This window comes from Aethalodelphis obliquidens, unplaced genomic scaffold, assembly GCF_003676395.1.
Source record: "Aethalodelphis obliquidens isolate GAN/ISIS:26980383/991018 unplaced genomic scaffold, ASM367639v1 scaffold16, whole genome shotgun sequence".
In the NCBI taxonomy this organism is placed as follows: Eukaryota; Metazoa; Chordata; class Mammalia; order Artiodactyla; family Delphinidae; genus Aethalodelphis; species Aethalodelphis obliquidens.
In genome coordinates, this window is record NW_020837960.1 from 28981393 (window position 1) to 29000907 (window position 19515).

The window sequence follows — 19515 nt, forward strand, 5'->3', positions numbered from 1 at the left end:
TGCTTCCTCTCCCTTGCCCTCACATTCAGTCAGTTACCAAGTCTTGTCAATTTCCTTTCTTTCCTAGTTCTCCTGTAACCACCTCATATTCCCTAGTCCCCCTGCCACTTCCCTAATTCCAGCCCTCATAGTCACAATAATATCATAAGTGGCTTCTTCCTTCTACAGTTCAGCTCACGTAGGGCTGCCACATGGGTCTTCCTGAAGCAGGGCTACATCCATTACAGCCCGGCTTGGTCTTCCCACGGCTTCAAGTGACATGCACGTCGCTCCATAATCTGGCTCTGACTCCAAGTTCCAACCTTGTTTGTCGTTACTCTTCTTCATGCTATTCATCTATCGCAGCCTAGCTATTTACTCAAATGAAGGAAGCTTAAATAACCGAGAAGTGAAAATATTAAAAGTCTATATACAATAAAAAGTGAACATAAATTAGCCACTTCTATGGCTTTTATCCAGTTAAGGATTCATACAGATATATAGTCACTCTGTTTTCTTTAACGTAAGTATAATACGTAGACACATGCCATGATGCCCTGGAACCCCCCACTTCCCTCCCAAAATCAGAGATATTAAAAATATTCTCAAATTTTAAGCAGTGTGAAATAGGCGTCAATAACAACCTTCTACATGCATGTAAAACTCCTGATTGTTTTTTTTTTTTTGGCCGTGCCACTTGGTTTGCGGGATCTTAGTTCCTGGACCAGGGATCAAACCCAAGCCCTTGGCAGTGAAAGGGCAGAGTTCAGCTCCCTGGACCACCAGAGAATTACCCTAAAACTCCTGATTTAATACATGATTCTTTTTTATGCCAGAAGCATGGTTGGTTTAACTTTTTAACACATATTGGTGTCATAACACATTGACTTATTAATAATTAAGGCATTTTGCATACATAGTATTTTTGTGCAGACAAGAAAAAATTTAATATTATTTGCTATGACAATTTAAAGTCTTAGTGTCTTTTATTTAATATTTATTTATTTATTTGGCTGCATCGGGTCTTAGTTGCGACACACAGTATCTTTCGGTGTGGCCCACGGGCTCTTCGTTGTGATGCATGAGCTTCTCTCTAGTTGTGGCATGGGGGCTCCAGAGCGCACAGGCTTAGTTGTCCCATGACATGTGGGATCTTAGTTCCCCGACCAGGGATCGAACCTGCGTCCCCTGCATTGGAAGGCGGATTCTTAACCACTGGACCACCAGGGAAGTCCCTTTAAGTGTTTTTTCAATGTGAGAAAATAGCTGCACACATTTAAGTGTTTTCTTATAAAACACAAGCTTTTTTTAAAAAAAATTAATGATGATTGATCTCAGTTCCTAGTATTAAGTGCTGCATTGTGTTTTATGTCGTATAAATTATATTCTTATGCAATATTCAGGGTTGTATTAAGACCTAGTAATTGTTATACAACACCAGAATACAGTATTTGTGTGCAGTTCTTTTTGTCTTTGACCTTATAGTGTCCAAAGCATTATTTTCCGAAGTTATTTATGTTCGTTCTTTTCTTTCCCACCACCTTCACTCTGGTTATGTTAGTTATTTGTGATACAATTAACTTCACTTGGTTTGTATTCCATTTTGAGTTCCCCCTATATCCTGGTTGGCTTTAATGATTTACTTTTTTGAGTATGTGCAACATGACTATGGTCCTGAAAGCTAAAGCTATGTACTAAAAGATATACTCAGGGCTTCCCTGGTGGCACAGTGGTTAAGAATCCGCCTGCCAATGCAGGGGACATGGGTTCGAGCCCTGGTCCGGGAAGATCCCGCATGCCTGGAAGCAACTAAGCCCGTGTGCCACAACTGCTGAGCCTGTGCTCTAGAGCCCGCGAACTACAACTACTGAAGCCCGCTCTCCGAGAGCCTGTGCTCTGCAACAAGAGAAGCCACCGCAATGAGAAGCCCGTGCACCACAAAAAAGAGTAGCCCCCACTCGCCGCAACTAGAGAAAACCCACACGCAGCCAAAAGTAAATAATTAAATAAATTTAAAAAAAAAAGATATACTCAGAGAAGTATCATGCCTTCTTCATGCCTACTACCAACTTTCCATCCTTTTTCCACCTACCTCCTGAACTTCACCAGTTCCTTTAGAATTTTTGTATGATTCCTGTGTTTCTTGTGCACAAATGAGCAGATACATGTGTATTTTCTTAATCTCCTTCCTTCTTACGCGAGGGGTAGCATACTTGAAAGTAGATACTTTTTGCCCTTAGCTTTCTTCACTTAACAATCTATCCAGGAAATCACTGCATATCAGTTCATGGAGTTTGTCCTCATCCTTCTTTATGTCCTCCATTGTGTGGATGGGCCATAGTTTATTCAGTCAATCTCCTATGTATGAGCATTTTGGCGGTTTCTAGTATTTTACAACTGTAAATGATGGTGCAATTAATTGCTGGAGATATAGCCCTCAAAATAGGATTGCTGGCTCAGAGGGTGAAGTGCACGGTAGTTCAGTTAGGTGTTGCCGAATTCCAGTTCCCCTGCAGAAGGGTTGCACCTGTTTGCATTCCCCCAGCAATGTGTGAGAGTAGCTGTTTCCTCACAGCCTCCCTGACAAAATGTGTTGTCATACTTTAAAATTTGTGCCAGCCTGATAGATAAGGGATATCTCAGTGTTGTTTTGAGTTTTTCTGATCATGAGTGAGCTTGAACGTTTTCTCATATGTTCAAGGGCCATTCTTTACAGCTTTTTTGTGAATTGTCTATTCATTTCTTTTTCCCATTTTTTCTTTTTTCTTTTCCCCCTTATTGTTTATTTATTTATTTCGGCACCAGGTCTTAGTTACAGCATGGGGGATCTTCATTGCAGCATGCAGGATCTTTAGTTGCGGCATGCGGACTTCTTAGTTGTGGCATGTGGAGTCTAGTTTTCCGACCAGGGATCAAACCCCGGCCCCCTGCATTGGGAGCGTGGAGTCTTATCCACTGGACCATCAGGGAAGTCCCTCTTTCTCCCATTTTTCTACATTTTCTCCCATTTTTCCCACTTTCTGTCTTTTGGCTCCTGTGTCCCTCAATGTTAAAAAAAAATTTATTTTTTCCTTTTTTTGGCCCGCGTTGTGAGGATTGCAGGATCTTAGTTCCCTGAATAGGGATTGAACCTGGGTCCTGGGCAGTGAGAATGTGGAGTCCTAGCACTGGACTGCCAGGGAATTCCCTAAAAAATTATTTACATATTAGGGATATTAGCCCTTTATTTCCTTTATCTGTAATATGCATTGCAAATATTTTCTCCTAGCATGTCAGGGTTTTGTTTGTTTTTACTTTTTTTTTAATAACTCAATTTTTTTTTTTTTTTTTTTTTTTTTGCTGTACGCGGACCTCTCGCTGTTGTGGCCTCTCCCGTTGTGGAGCACAGGCTCCGGATGCACAGGCTCAGCGGCCATGGCCACGGGCCCAACCGCTCCGCGGCATGTGGGATCCTCCCGGCCCGGGGCACGAACCCGTGTCCCCTAGCATCGGCAGGCGGAGTCTCAACCACTGCGCCACCAGGGAAGCCCTAATAACTCAATTTTTAAAAAACTATTTATTTGTGGCTGTATTAGGTCTTCACTGCTGCGCTCGGGCTTTCTCTAGTTGCAGCGAGCAGGGGCTACTCTTCATTACGGTGCACAGGCTTCTCATTGTGGTGGCTTCTCTTGTTGTGGAGCACGGGCCCTAGAGTGCATGGGCTTCAGTACTTGCAGCACGTGGGCTCAGTAGTTGTGGCTCGAGGGCTCTAGAGCGCAGGCTCAGTAATTGTGGCGCACGGGCTTAGTTGCTCCGCGGCATGTGGGATCTTCCCGGACCAGGGCTCGAACCCGTGTCCCCTGCATTGGCAGGTGGATTCTTAACCACTGCGCCACCAGGGAAGTCCCTGTTTGATTTTACTTTATGTCCCTCTTTTAAGATCCAGCTCAATTGCTGTACTCCAGTGAAGCATTCCCACCCCCTCTATCCCAGCCTGGAAGTCACCTCTCTCTCCTCAGAAGGTCCAGAGCACTTAAATGCACCTTTCAGAGTAGTCGGTATCTGTTTATGGGGCACATCATATTTCACTTTTAGTTATTTCTTCCTATTAGAGTCAAAACTCAAGGACAAGGTCAGTGTCTTTTTTCCCCTAGCCCCATTGCACCCAGCAGGTGGTCTAGCTCATATCAGATATTGACTAAATAACTCACCAGATACTAACTGAAGAAATGAACAAATAAAATCAGAAATATGGCTTATGGTCAGTAGCAGAAGAGCTACCCTACCCTGCTCTTCACCTGCAGAAGCTTGTGTGTGTGTGTGTGTGTGTGTGTGTGTGTGTGCGTGTGCGTACACACGTGTGAGGGCTACACTATGTGTCGGGGGGTAGGAGGTGAGGGGTCCAGCAGCAGAAGCTGCTAGCACACTGTCCTCTCAATATATCTCAGTTATTTAAAGCAGGCAAGGGGTGTGATGGTGGCAATGAGCCTATGGGGATGTCTGCCCAGAACATACTGGGTTGGCCACAAAGCGTGTTTGGGTTTTCTGTAACATCTTACGGAAAAACCTGAACGAACTTTTTGGCCAACCCAATATTTTAGTTTTTAAGTTCCCTCTAACACAGATACTAATTTACTATTACTATGTAGATGCTTATCTGCATACCAGTAATCACAAAAACATATACCTATGTATTCCTTTTTTGTTTTTGTTTTTCTTTGGCCGAGCCACGCGGCTTGTGGAATCTTAGTTCCCTGACCAGGGATCGAACCTGGGCCCCCAGCAGTGAAAACACGGACTCCTAACCACTGGACACCAAGGAGTTCCCTATACCTATGTGCTTTAATTTTATGATTATTATCTGTATATTAGTTTGTGATTGTGAGGGCTGCCATAACAAAGTCTCAGACTGGGTGAGTTAAACCACGGAAATTTATTGTTTCATAGTTCTGGAGGCTAAAATCTAGATGTCGTCAGGCTTGGTTCCTTCTGAGGCTGTGAAGGAAGGATCTGTCCCAGGCCTCTCTCCTTGGCTTGTATGGCCATCTTTATGTTCACAGGGCGTTCTCCCCGTGTGCTTGTCTTCTCCAAATTTCCTCTTCTTATAAGGACATCAGTCATAAGATTAGAACCCACCCTAATGGCCTCATTTTGACGGGATCACCTCTGTAAAGGCCCGGTTCTGAATAAGGTCACATTCTGGGGTACTGGGGGTTAGGACTTCAACATATGAATTTGGGGGACTTCCCTGGTGGTCCAGTGGTTAGGACTCCGAGCTTCCACTGCAGGGGGCACGGGTTCGATTCCTGGTCAGGGAACTAAGATCCCACATGCCACATGGCACAGCCAAAAAAAAAAAAAAAGAATTTGGGGGGAACACAGTTCAACCCATAACAGTCTATAAAACATTTTCGAAATGCAGCCTACAATTATCTGTCTTTTCTTTAGAGACTTGTAATTTATAGGCATTTTGGTCAGACATGATGATCCTCAGTGGGTTATGATGTGCTTGGCTGTTGTGTGTCATAGGTCAACATGTGTTTATTTGATAAAGGTTCCAGCTAAGAAGAAGATGCATTGAACGTGCACTTGTAGTGAATTCGCATCATTTTGTCTATGACATAGGCATCAGAATCCCGGGAAGACCTGGACTGTGCCTTGAGGCCCGAGAGCACAGAGGCAGTCTACGAAGCGGCCACTGTGGAGGTGGACGTGACCGCATCCATCACACTGCAAGTGCTGGTCACCACCCCGGGGAACATTTCCTGTCTCTGGGTCTTTAAACACAGCTCCCTGAATTGCCAGCCACAATTTGATTTACAAAACAGGTAAGCAGGGGCGGGGCAATGTGCAACCGTCAGGATTTTTGGAGGAATAGTTTCTTGCCATACAGAGACCTTCTTGCTTCATTTAGAGTTTCTTTTCCAATCTCTGTACATGTTCACTGTAACTCTTATTTCCAGTGAAAGAAAATAAACTAAAAAATAGCTAAGGCATGGATACATGACCTTTTGCAGCGGTCAAAACCCATAGGACAAACGACACAAAAGGTGAACCCCAGTGTAAACTGGGGACTTTAGTTAATACCAGTATTGGTTCATCAGTTGTAACGAATACACCACACCTATGCAGGATGTTACTAATAGAAAAGCTGTGTGTGAGGGGTGGGAGTGGGGCGAGGGTGTATGCAGGATCTCTCTGTACTTTCTGCTTAATTTTTTTTTCTCCTTAATTTTTCCATAAACCTAAAATTGCTCTAAAAAATAAAGTCTATTCATTTAAAAACTTATATACAGATGTATAGGTATATTTAGGGCCTAAGAAAGCAGTGATGACTGGCAAAATGTAAAACAAATAGTGAAGAGTATTTGGGATTTTAAAGATGGGCTTGTTTTTTAAACTGGATTTTGTCTTAAAGGTAAAAACTTAGGAAGTTTTCATTCCGTTCTGGTTAAAGTAGCAAGGAGCTTTCTAGTTGAAGCAGTGAGAAGCTTCTTTCTGGGAAATCCTTGGGGAAGAACCCTTGGCTTTACCTAGTTTGTTTCACAATATGATGAGCAGAATTGCAATGATATGTGATATCCACAAAGCATTTTAGTAAGAAATTGATCTGTATGTGGGGAACGTTGGTCTCACCATCCAGAAAGATATCATGGCCAAGGTTTGTAGATTGACCACCAAGCCTGTATCTAACCCTGGGCTGACTGCTGCCCCCTGCTGTCCGAGACCAGGTGGGGCAGGAAGCAAGGGGCACAGGCCATTGAAATGCCCACTTACTAATTCTAAGGTGCTTTATTCTCTAATTCTTGGGGTGCTCAGGTGACCCGAAGCTGTAGGAGAACCACTGTCTTTCTAGGAGCAATGCAGGAAATGGCCCCTCAATGACCCAAAGGGGGTTCCATGCCACCTGACTGAGACACGGGAGAACATCTGTGACTGACTTGTACCAAGTATTCACATTTGTGTCTTTAAGGTCAAACCAATGTTTAAGTAATTTTCAGGACAGTAGCTATAATTCTGAAGTTTGGTTCTAAATCTTAGAGCACCTTCATTTTCCTTTCCCCTTTTGAGGCCCTGTTACTCACTTCTCTGTTTTGCTTACTTTTCTCTTGGGGTTAAACCAAAGGCAATCTTCTATTAAGAATTTTGACTTAAAGAAATGTTCTGGTAATCTTATTAAAATCTGATGCCACACAGTTCTTGTTAGATTGAGGCCAAAAAACGCAAAGTAAAAAAGTAGGGTTCTTTTTACTCTGCTAAGAGGTTGCCTTTTTGTTCTAGGACAGGCAGCCCAAATCATAGGTCTTATGTGGATTAGTTAACTTAGTACCAAAACATTTTTAGCAACTTCTCCATAGTAAAGAGTTACTGAAATTAAATCTGGGCTTAGACTCATAGCCAGACAGATTGCACACCTAAGCTTTGATAACCGTCTTAGAGTTTTGTATGATATGCCCAAGAGTTCTCACGTGATACCAGGAGAGTGAAGGTTCAGAGAGAGAGAGCACATCCCCAGGGTACCTGCATAAGCAGAAAATACATATATTTCTTACTAATTTACTGCCTATATGAATGCAAGCACCAGTACTCTGGAACTGCGCTGCTGGGAGCTCTAAATCAGGGCTGTTCCAATATCCTGTGCCCTTGGTTTGCCTGGGGTCTTGTTCAAACGCAGATTTCGATTCAGTAGATGTGGACGGGGCCTGAGATTCTGCATAGACTCTCCCAGCTGGTGCCAAGTGTTGAGCAGTAACATCTAAAGGTCAGAAAGTGTCCATTTAAATCCAACACTACTCAACAGACTGCTAGAGAGTATTCTAAGCGCTAAGGAGGACAGATATCAAACACACATCAAGGTTGTTTCTTTGAAGAGAATGCCCCTAGCCAAATTTATCTTGACCAAGTATCTGAAAAGTTAGAAATACTCACATTGAGACATCTCTCCTTTGTGATATATCAGTGTAATTACTACCTCATAGGAAAATGCTTTGTGTCTGATTTTGCTTGAATTCTTTCCTCTAGAGGGGGTGGGAGGGGGGCACAAAACAGACTGTTCTTGATGTCAGTGAGTCTTGGTTGTACCATCATCTGGTTCTGCACGTGGGGCACGGAGGCTGGTGGCCGGGTGGCCGGCAGCTATGCCCGTGGGGGATGGTTTGTCATTGGCAGGAATGGTCCACTACTGCCAAGGAAGGCGTCCCACCAAGTCTATACGTTTTTGGTCGGAGTTTTCCCTCCGAGGGGCTTGGGCAGCATGAGGTGAAGGTGCTCACTCCCAAGGGAGGGACTGGATAAAGGTCAAGGTGAAGCTAACGAGGCCCAGGCTGAGCGCTGGCACAGGACGGGAGCTGCGTTCTCCACCGAGGTGGACCAGAGGCGCCCAGCCACCTTCTGACTCAGTGTGAAATGCGAGGGTTTTTGTTTCACACGTTTTCCAGATTAACCAGTTCTCTTTCTTGTGTTTCAGAGGAGTTGTGTCCATGGTCATTTTGAAAATGACAGAAACCCAGGCTGGAGAATACCTACTTTTTATTCAGAGTGAAGCCACCAATTACACAGTATTGTTTACAGTGAGTATAAGAAGTAAGTGCTGTTTGCTACTCGGTACCCTCAATATTCTAAAGGAGCAGTTAGGACCCAAGAGCTCTTACCGGCTTCCCCAGACACATGAGCCAGGTTTCCCTCAATACGTAGTTGAATTAATTGAACTCACTGCAACCACCCCATCGCCTGTTGAGATCCTGACGTGACCCACGGATGGTGAGGGTGAATGCTCTTCAGAACCCAGGGCATCCTCTATTTTCTGGCTCCCCGTTTCTTTCAGCGACGGATGGATGACAGGGAAGAAGTGGAAAGCATCTTGACCATGGAGTCAGAAGGCCTGAGTTCTTATTCTGGATCTGATACGACCGCCTTGGGCAGGTCACGTAGTCTCTCTGAGCCTCAGTGTTCTGATCTGTGAAATGGGGATACCCATACACACCTCAGGATGTCAAGAGCTTAGAGCTATCCAGCAGAGCGGTCTGAGGCGATGAGAACGTCTGTCTGCTCTGTCCAGTAAGGTAGCCACTGGCCACATGTGGCTGGTGGACACTTGAAATGTGGCCAGCGTGACCAAAGTTTTCATTTTAATCAAGTAAAAATTCCATTTAAATAACCACATGGACCTGGCGGCTCCTGTGTTCATACAAACACCAGATCGCTACGCAGACCATCAGGAACAACGCGGAAGTTCTCACCCAGGGAAGCAGCTGTGCAGTTGGCTGAACCACCGTCTGCGTGTCTCCTGGCTTCTACTTCTTTCCACCCACTTACGCGCAGGCCTGCGGTTGTGTGGACTCAGCCCTGTACCCACTGGCTGCTTTACCCCACATGACAAACGGGGACTAGCGGTGGAGGCATTCACATGGGTCCCGCTGCCTTTAGGGGCCAGGGCAGTGCTCCAGAAACTCTGGGTTTATCCATTTTAAAGCAAGCTCCCGGGCTACGCCTTGGTGTGTCTTGCCAGGCGGAGGCTGTGGTGCACGTGTGTCCAGCCCACAGAGGTGCGGGGCTCAGGGGAACCACGGCTCCCTTTGGCCGAGGCTGTTCTGCACCCACCATCGCAGGTGAACGGCTTGCTGAGAGGTGTGGAAATGGGCACGACAGCCCGAGGCTGAGCGTGGCCAGGTCCACACTCTGGGCCACACCGCACTGGGTCTCGCACTCAGAGCTGCGAACAGAAGAGCACTCGTGGCCGTTTCGATTCCCCCAAGTGTCATCTGACCAGGGCTGGGGACAGGGTGTTAGGTTCCAAAGTCAGCCTGTCGGGCAAAACCCCAGCAGAGTCCAAATCGGTCAACATTTGTTTTGAAAAGCCTTTCAATTACTCTGATATTTATAGGACCAGAGCCCTAGAAGGTCAGAAGTCAAGAGGTACCTCTTGTTTCTCTTTGATTTTGGTCTTTTTCCCTGTCCCCTCCCCAGTCCCCGACCCCCCCTCTGTGGGACAGTAAATCCTCAGGTTGGAAGAGACTAAGAGATTTCTTGCTCTCTCTCTCTCTCTTTTTTTTTTTTGTCAAGTGTTTATACTTGAATTTGTATAAAATAAATGGGCATCTGCTCTCTTTATTTAGGGTAACTTCTTTTCACTTAAGATTTACAATGTAAAAATAGCACAGCAATCATTCAAGTTAGTTGTAACTGTTTTTAACGTGCTGCTGGGTGGTGGGATTCAAAAAAAATCAGGTGGGGTAGACTTGGCAACAGTCAGCGTGAAAAAGAGGAAAGGGTTTAGTGAACCACAAGTTCACTACGAACCAACAGTATGGCATGGTTGCTAAAAAAGGAAATCTGAACCTTGGCAGCGTTCACGAAAATGTAATGTCTGGGTAAAGGAAATTAATGGAAAATTACTCTTTTCAGTTCTACAGTTTTTTCAGGTGAATATTGACAAAACAGAGCAACCAGAATAGTGAAGATCTTAGAATTCCTTGATTAGGAGCAGCTGAGGGAATTAAGAATGTTTAGCGGAGAGAAGGAAATATTTTTGAGGAGAGAAGAAGATTGATTGCAGTGTAACGTAGAGGAAACCCTTCTGGCATGAGTCAGGAAACCTGGGCTAACTAGTTAAAATGCCTTCGATGATAATGATATCCCTTGACCTCCGCATTTGATTTTAAATATTTGAAGGATTTTCATGGGGCAACAAACTTCACTTGAAAAACAAAATTGCTCTAGAGGGTAAAATTGGGACCAATGGTCAGCAATTACAGGGAGAGAAAGTAAAAACTACCAGAAAATGGGAAAAGATGTTTGGAAGTCACATAATCAACAAAGGATGAATAGCCATAATAGGTAAAGAACTTCTATAAATCAATAAGAAAAAAACCAGTAGAAAAATGAACAAAAGACATGAGTAGGCATTTCACTATTGTCAGTAAACATATTAAATTAATAACTGAGACATGCAAATTAGGGCCACAGTGAGATACCGTTTTATACCCAGGAGACTGTTGAAAACAAATTGTCATTATGTGTAAAGCAGAAGGGCTCACACTATATGGACCAGCAGTTGCACTCCTAGGTATATTGTAAAGAAACTTAACACACCTGCCTCACTAGGAACGCCCAAAATGTTCATAGCACCATTGTTGGTGACACAAAATACAGGAAACAACCCAAATGTCCACTGCAAGAAAATGGACTAATAGATTGTGATGTATCCACCCATGGAACACAATGTAGTGGCAGCAAAATGAATTAAGCATAGCTACATGCAAAACCATGGACGAATCTTAAAAACGTAAACTGAAGTTGTGAACGACTGCATACTGAGTGATGCCGTAGGTTGAAGCTCAAAAACAAACAAAAGAAACCAGTGTATTGTTTAGGGCCACACATCTATGTGGTGAAATACGTGTAAAAGTATGAGAACGATAAACAGAAAATTCAGGATAAAGTTAACCTAGGCTTGAGAGACAAGGAGAAGCAGGACAAAAGCAGATTCAAAGATGTTTGTTATTATTCTGGTTATTAAGTTGAGCGTGGGTCCACGGGTATTCGCTTTTATTATTATGTTTCAAAATTAACTCGTCATATATTCTTCGCTATGTATATACATATATATAAAGTATTAGATACTATTTTTAAACAGAATTTATTATAAGGAGGAAGATTGAAATTTAGCATGGGAAACTTTCTTTGGAAAAGAAGAAAAGGTTTGTTGAAAAATGGGAGGATCAACTCTGGGAGGTCATGAACTCCTGTTCCCAAGGGGTCCGAGCAGAAGCAGAGAGTTTATATGTGAAGGGAGGGGAGGGGGAGAAGGGGCGAGGGGGGAGGTGTGAGGGTCCAATGTGAACAGGAGGCTGAACCAAGCCTCTCAACTCTGTTCCAATTCTACCTGCATCCTACTCTATTTCTGCCTAGTTCTAGATACAATTATGGGAAGAAAGTTGGGTCTTAAACTATATAAGTATGTGTTATAAACTTTATGTTATTTCTACTTTTCTTTTTCCCATGCATACTGATATTTGTGTTTTTACGTGGCTTCACTCCACTAAACGTTAGTTGTCTTTGGATTCATGAAATACCCAAAGACATTAGCTACGAGAATAAATGCTAAATTTAGCATTTCAGCCAGAGTCGAATTTAATATATTGGTGAGGAGGGATATGTTATTATATATATTTGGAGTGGAGCAGAAGACACCGCTACGGCACAAAAGGTTAACTTTTTTAATGGTGCAGAATTCTTCTTTTGAGGAGGTTGCTAAGACAGTTATTTTTTTTTTAATGTTTATAATAAGAAACATTTTTAATATTAAAACGTTAATAATTTATGATGCTTTAGATACGCTGCTTTACACGTTAAGGAGACCTTACTTTAGAAAACTGGAAAATCAGGATGCCCTGGTCTGCATCTCGGAGAGCATTCCAGAACCAACCGTGGAATGGGTGTTCTGCGATTCACAGAGTGACAGGTATGACATGTGGAGAGAGAACTGCTTTTATGACTTTACTTTTTCGGTCTCTTTCTAATATAGTTGACATCATACTGTCTGTACAATTTATCACCCTGTTAACAGGAAACGTTGGCTTTTTTTTTTTTTTTTTTTTTTTTTTTTTTGCGGTACGCGGGCCTCTCACTGTTGTGGCCTGTCCCGTTGCGGAGCACAGGCTCCGGACCCGGGCACGAACCCGTGTCCCCTGCATCGGCAGGCGGACTCTCAACCACTGCGCCACCATGGAAGCCCAGGAAACGTTGACTTTTTAAAGAATGATTGGTGTGGGCTTCCCAGGGAGGATGGTGGTGGACACCTTAGTGACGAGCCCTTTGGAGCGCCTCGTCTGTCACGTCACTGACCTGTAGGACCCTCCCTGGATATCACATGACACGAATAAAAGCCCTTTTAAGTTACACGCTTGTCGACTCCCTGAGCATTTGGTTGGGGAAAAAGAAAGGTCCAGCTTTTAGTGTATAATTCCCTATAAGTAAGAAATTCCCTGTGAATAAATGTTTAATTTGTGATTATGTTGTTTACTCTAAGAGCAGTTTAATACGATTGTTTAGGGATGTAGAATCTGCCTGGGTTTGAACCCTGCTTTGCTTATACCTGTGTGGCCTTGGGCAAGTTACTTAACCCCTCCCCGCCTATCAGAAGAATGCGGGTGGGAGCAGTACTTACCTTAATACAATCGCTCTGATGAGTAAATGAACTGGTACATGTGAAGCGCATAGAACAGTGCCTGGCAGATAGTAAGTACCATATAAATGTTCACTTTTGTTTTTCATGCGTCATAGCTAAGTGCTCACAAAGTAACGGTTCATGCCATTTGAACCAGTTAAAATTTACCAAACCACTTTTATTGAAAAAGGGAACTAAAGAGAAGGAGAAAAAGTGAAAAATCAGGTTACCAAATAATATGAGCGGATCCCAAATTTTAAACGAACAAGAAAAAGAGATTACCTATAGATGTATACGTCACACGCGCACAGAAAAGAAAAGATTAGAAAGCTACACACAGCAAAATAGTAACCGTTGTTATCTCATGGTGGTAGGAATGTGGGCAATTTAATATTCTTTTCTTTGGGTTTTCCTGGATTTTCCAAAATAAACATAGTTATTGTTGTCTTATAATTAAAAAACAAAAACTCAAGGAGTAATGCATAAACAAAGACGAGAATACATTTGACTAAAGTGATAAAGAGAAGAAATGTGACTATACACAGAGTCCAATAGCCGTATCCGCTTTGGGAAAGGTGATGGTTAAGGAGGCGGGAGAGGGGAGGTGGTCCCTCAAATCCCGAGGTGTGGCTGACACCCCTCAAGTGACACTGCCCTCTCCTCTGTGAGCTCCGGGGACTCTGGGGACATTTGCAACTGTGGCCTCTCTCCCTCTCACTGGTTGTCCTTTTCAGAGCTTCAAAGAAAGCGTACCTACACCTTGTTAAGCTGTATTAAAACCTAATCATGCTTTTCCTTTTCTCCATTTTCTCTTTTTTCCCCCTTTTCTGTCTTTTCTCAATTTTTCCATTCTTTCTCTCTCTTTAACAACCAAGAGGTCACCAAACACAAAGGCTTTTAAACTGTTTTATTATGTGATTCTCTCTAGTGTTATTCTAATTGGGTGAGATGAGGAATTACTAACTAGTTGTGAATTGGTTTGCCTTGTGACCTGCTCCTGTCTTTGCTTTCTTATCAGGCTCTTAAAATCTAGAACCTTTAATTTGGTTCTTCTCCTGAACATTCATTTGTAATTTTAAAAGATGTTTAATCAACTGATATTTATTTTTTTAATAGATCTTTACTGGAGTATAATTGCTTCACAATACCGTGTTAGTTTCTGTTGTACACCAAAGTGAATCAGCCATGTGCATACACATGTCCCCATATCCCCTCCCTCCTGAACCTCCCTCCCACCCTCCCTATCCCACCCCTCTAGGTCATCGCAAAGCACCAAAGTCTGTCACACAGACTGAAGTAAGTCAGAAAGAGAAAAACAAATACCGTATGCTAACCCATATATATGGAATCTTAAAAAAAAAAAAAAAAAATGGTACTGACATTTATTTTTTAATTGCAGCTGTAAAGGAGAAAGTCCAGCTGTCATTACAAAGGAGGCAAGTGTACTCCATGAGTTATTTGGAACAGACATAAGGTGCTGTGCAAGAAATGAGCTGGGCAGGGAATGTACGAAACTCTTCACTATTGGTAAGACCATAGCATCACGTTGTTCTGTTCTCAGGGAGTGTTCCTTAGAGATGAGCTGGGACTAATCATCACCCCTTAGGTCCTTACTCAATTTCAAACATTCTATAGCTCCTTCAGGCCATTTCCAGTGTAATATTTAGATTTCTGTGAGTGCTCATTTCTTCATAAGAGCCTTGTCGGTCTCTGAAAGACTCTTTTATTTTGAGATGGTTGGGAACATTTGAGATGCCATCAAAATCTTTGTTCTGCAGAATGTTCAGGATATATCTTGTGATGAGGAAAAAAAAAAATCACTATTTTTCTTACCTGGGGTGTTTTCATCTTCTAGATCTAAACCAAACTCCTCAGACCACACCGCCACAATTATTTCTTAAAGTAGGGGAACCCTTATGGATAAGGTGCAAAGCTGTTCATGTGAACCATGGATTCGGGCTCAGCTGGGAATTAGAGAATAAAGCACTGGAAGAGGTGAGAGGATGAGCTTCCATCCTGAAAATGCAGAAAAATGAACCAAGAGTCCAGGTGGAAATCACTCCATTCAAACTCTGTTTTATTAAAATCTAGGGCAGCTACTTTGAGATGAGTACCTATTCCACAAACAGAACTATGATACGGATTCTGTTTGCTTTTGTATCATCAGTGGGAAGAAACGACACTGGCTATTACACTTGCTCCTCTTCAGAGCATCCCAGTAAATCAGCTTTGGTCACCATCCTAGGTAATGCGGGCTGCGCACGTAACCTGTACTCACGTTTTTAGTTGTTTTAGTGTGGAATGTAGGGCAGGTACTGCAAATTCTGCTTTCAGTATAATGTTAGTATCAAAAAGCTGAGAAAGAAACTGAATTAGGGGAGTTTTGTAAGTACAAGCTGCCCCTTCCTTTCCTTTTCTGGTTAAACCAAGCCCGCTTGAATGCCACTGTCTTTGCAGGTAGCACGTTGTAATGTGACCCTCTGTTTGTGGATTTTTGTCTTCCAGTAGGCTGGAAGTTTCCTAAGGACAGGAATAATCCCTTCTATCCTATACTCCCAGACCTGGCAGAGAACCAGACACAAACTCGACCCTTATTAAGCACTTGTTCTAAGAACTACCTGAGAACTGCCTCTCAGGGGTAGAGAGCAATGGCTGAGAGGGTGGGACACGCACTTAGATGCATGGAAGTTTGGGTGGGCTCTGTAGGATCTGACAATAATCACGCTTTATGTAATCTTGGAGTAGGTGGCAGCCTTCGGCCATCATGAAAATGCTAAGAAGTGAAGGGATCCTCTTATTCAACTAATAAGGAAGTGTTCCATAGGGAAACCTTGTGAATATCTCTGGCTAGACTATTCTATTTGTGACCTGAGATTATTTTATGCGGGATGTGTCACGAGGGGGCCATTCTGGTTGAGGACAGGGATCGTCAGTGGGCCCCTCTGTGTCCATGGTTGGCCAGGCTGGGGGGAAGCCCTTCAAGCCCTTGAACTTGTCAGCAAAATCTATAGGTTTACTTATACATTTCCTTGGGAAGAGTGTCAATTATTTGCATCTAATGCTGAGAGGAATCAGAAGGTGACATGCTCAGGCTTATCAATGGGGACAGGACTCCTGCGTTTCTTGTTAAACTATCAAATCTGAGTTTTCTTGCATAAAACTGCTGAATAAAAATTGATTTATCCTCTCAATATATTTCCTCCATATGAATCTCATTATCTAACTTAAAAATGCATTTTTTTTAACAGAAAAGGGATTTATAAACGCTTCCAAATCAAGTGAAGATTATGAAATTGACCAGTATGAAGAGTTTTGTTTTTCTGTCAGGTTTAAAGCATACCCACAAATCAGATGTACGTGGACCTTCTCTCGAAAAGCATTTCCTTGTGAGCAAAGTGGCCTGGATGACGGGTACAGGTGAGCAAACTCAGCCCGGGACACATCCTCACTCTCGGCACAACCCTTCTGGTTGCCCTCGAGAAGAGCGGTTTTGTATTATAAGTTTATGCGCTGTGACGTTGACATTGAAGGCGAGAAAGCAAACGGCAGATGTGAGGACACAGTAACAGCACTTTCATCGGTTCAGATAGTGTAACCCACTGCACGAAAAATGGAAAGGATCATATCAGTCTGAGTCTGGCATTTTCTGAGTCACCAGATTGCTACTTCCCATTTGAGGGTACATACTATTGGTACACGGAGCCTCTCTCAGCCCGTTTGCAGATGACTGAGGAAGTAAAACCCCTTAAAAACAGGAAAACACTACCTATAGGTGTGTTGATTTAAGTTTTCAAAAATAAATGCAGAAATAGCCCAATGATGAGTGCTGAAGGAAAATCTTATTTTCCTGGGGATTTGTCCAACTGCAGTCAAGTTTCTCTTTGGAAAAAAAAAAAAAAAAAGAACTCTCTTTTTTTTTAAATTGAAGTATAGTTAATTTACAATGTTGGGTTAGTTTCAAGTGTACAGCACAGTGATTCGTTTGTACATACATACATACATATATATTCTTTTTCAGATTCTTTTCTATTATAGGTTATTACAAGATACTGAGTCCAGTTCCCTGTGCTATACAATAGGTCCTTGTTGTTTAACTATTTTACATATAGTAGTGTGTATATGTTAATCCCAAACTCCTAATTTATCTCTCTCCCCCCCCAAAAAACAGCTCTTCCTTGTATTTCCTATGGCTGTGATACCCCTTATCTCTTAAAACTAATCCTAGGTAACAGGGTTTCAGGATAGACTGTGAGCTGAGAGGTACCTGTCATCTCTCCAGCGAGTCAGTGGTCGAGAGTCAATCACTGATGCTCAATAACGGGTCCATAAACCACTGTAAAGGAATCAGCTGAATCACTGAATCAGAGTCAGTGGATTCCTGACTCCCGTTCCAAACATGCTGAACTAAAATCGAGGCACGATCCCAGATTCTGCATTTTTCTTTTTATTTTTTTGGCTGCACCACTTGGCATGCAGGATCTTAGTTCCTCGACCAGGGATTGAACCCACGCCCCCTGCAGTGGAAGCACGGAGGCTTAACCACTGGACCATCAGGGAAGTCCCCCCAGGTTCCACATTGTTAATGAGAACCTCTGGTGATTCCCATCACGGGTCTGGATCTGTGCTGTTCAGTACAGTAGCCGGCAGCCACATATGGCTATTGGGAGCTTGAAATGCAGCTGGTCCCAATGGAGATGTTGTGTGGCTGTAACATGCACAGCAGATTTTGAAGCCTTCGTATGACAAACAAAATGTAAAATACCTCGATAACTTTTGTCTTGATTTTATGTTAAAATGACAATGTTTTAGATATATTGAGTTAAATAAAATCTATTATTACCATTTACTCCTTTTTACTTTTTAGATAGCTAATTGGAAACTTTAAAATTACATAAGTGGCTTGTTTGGTTTTTTTAATAAATTTCATTTATTTATTTATTTATTTATATTTGGCTGCGTTGGGTCTTCGTTGCTGCGCGCAGGCTTTCTCTAGTTGCGGCGAGCGGGAGCCACTCTTCATTGTGGTGCACGGGCTTCTCATCGCGGTGGCTTCCCCTGTTGCGGAGCACGGGCTCTAGGCGTGCGGGCTTCAGTAGTTGTGGCTCACGGGCTCTAGAGCGCAGGCTCAGCAGTTGTGGCACACGGGCTTAGTTGCTCCGCGGCATGTGGGATCTTCCCGGGCCAGGGCTCGAACCCATGTCCCCTGCATTGGCAGGCGGATTCTTAACCACTGCGCCACCAGGGGAGCCCGAAGCGGCTTGTTTATATTCCTATTGGATAGCACGGGTCTAGGTGAAGAGTCAGAATAAGCTCTTTTCATCTTGATTCTTCCGTTTGTTTCCTGATGACTGCGCTGTTCTATACCCCAAAGTGATTTGTGACTGACCCTTGTTTGCTTTTTTAAGAAGAGCTGTAACGCAGGGTTTACATGGCATCGTCTGCCTTCTCACCCAAACCTCCTAATGTGCGAAGCATTCATTTTTCAAGTAATTAAGAAAGCAACCTTTGGACGGACACGTAGTCCCCTAATTCAGGGATTCTCAACAGCAGGCTGTTGACATCCTGGGCCGGGTAATCCTTCATTCTGGGGGTCTCCTATGCATGATAGGATGTTTAGCAACGTCCCTGGTCTCCACCCATTGGATGTCAGTAGCACCACTACCCCAAGTTGTGACAACCAAAAATACCTCCCTGGTGAGAAAGTCCCCTGGTGAGAAAAAATTGCCTGGGGTTGAGGACCACTGCCGTGGAGGGGTCACCCCATTGTCATAAGCCCTTATGCTGAACCATCAAACTTTTGAAAGTGGAAGGCAGGGGGTCAGCCCCTCTCCTGTTAGTTGAGTTGACTACCTGTGTTCAGGATGTCAGTGCCGTCACTTTCCCCATCCTTCTTTGTATTGTGACCCCCTGTCAGAGAAGCTCTTAGTTCTACCGGATTCTCTTTTGAACCTGATTCAAAGAGATAGAGGATCCATTCCATTTAGTTCAACAAATATTCCTTTAATGTCTTCTTGATGATCTCAATGCCATAAGGGGCTACAAACGTGAATAAGGGGATGTCTCCCCCCAACCCCCTCAAGTTATACAGGCACATTTAAGTGCCAGGGGCCACCTGCGAGGTCATTGCTGCTTGTGCTGGTGACATCTGGCACAATTCTTAAGATTTGACAGACTCACTAATTAGAGGACTGTGTCTCTGATCTATGGGTTTTGGAGCAATCTAGTGGGCTAGTTAATCTTGTTTCATCCCATGATCATACTCTGCACCCCTGACCCCAAGTAGTTATCTTCTGGAGGCAGCTAAATGAATAAATCAGGGCAGATCCTGATTTCTATAGTGATGTGTACCTCTCATTCAAAGTTAACCTCTTTTTGTGTTGAATCCCAAC

At 43.2% G+C, this 19515-nt stretch overlaps 1 protein-coding gene across 2 annotated transcripts in view; it reads left to right on the forward strand.

Annotated features, from left to right (window-relative positions):
• FLT3 (fms related receptor tyrosine kinase 3) overlaps nt 1–19515 on the forward strand; it is a 76268-nt gene that overhangs the window by 25252 nt on the left and 31501 nt on the right. For both annotated transcript variants that reach the window (XM_027116609.1, XM_027116610.1), the window contains exons 3-9: nt 5584–5786; nt 8426–8541; nt 12292–12421; nt 14526–14653; nt 14982–15121; nt 15218–15371; nt 16375–16543. In XM_027116609.1, the coding sequence (XP_026972410.1) occupies nt 5584–5786; nt 8426–8541; nt 12292–12421; nt 14526–14653; nt 14982–15121; nt 15218–15371; nt 16375–16543 (1040 nt within the window). The remainder of the gene's footprint in view (nt 1–5583; nt 5787–8425; nt 8542–12291; nt 12422–14525; nt 14654–14981; nt 15122–15217; nt 15372–16374; nt 16544–19515) is intronic.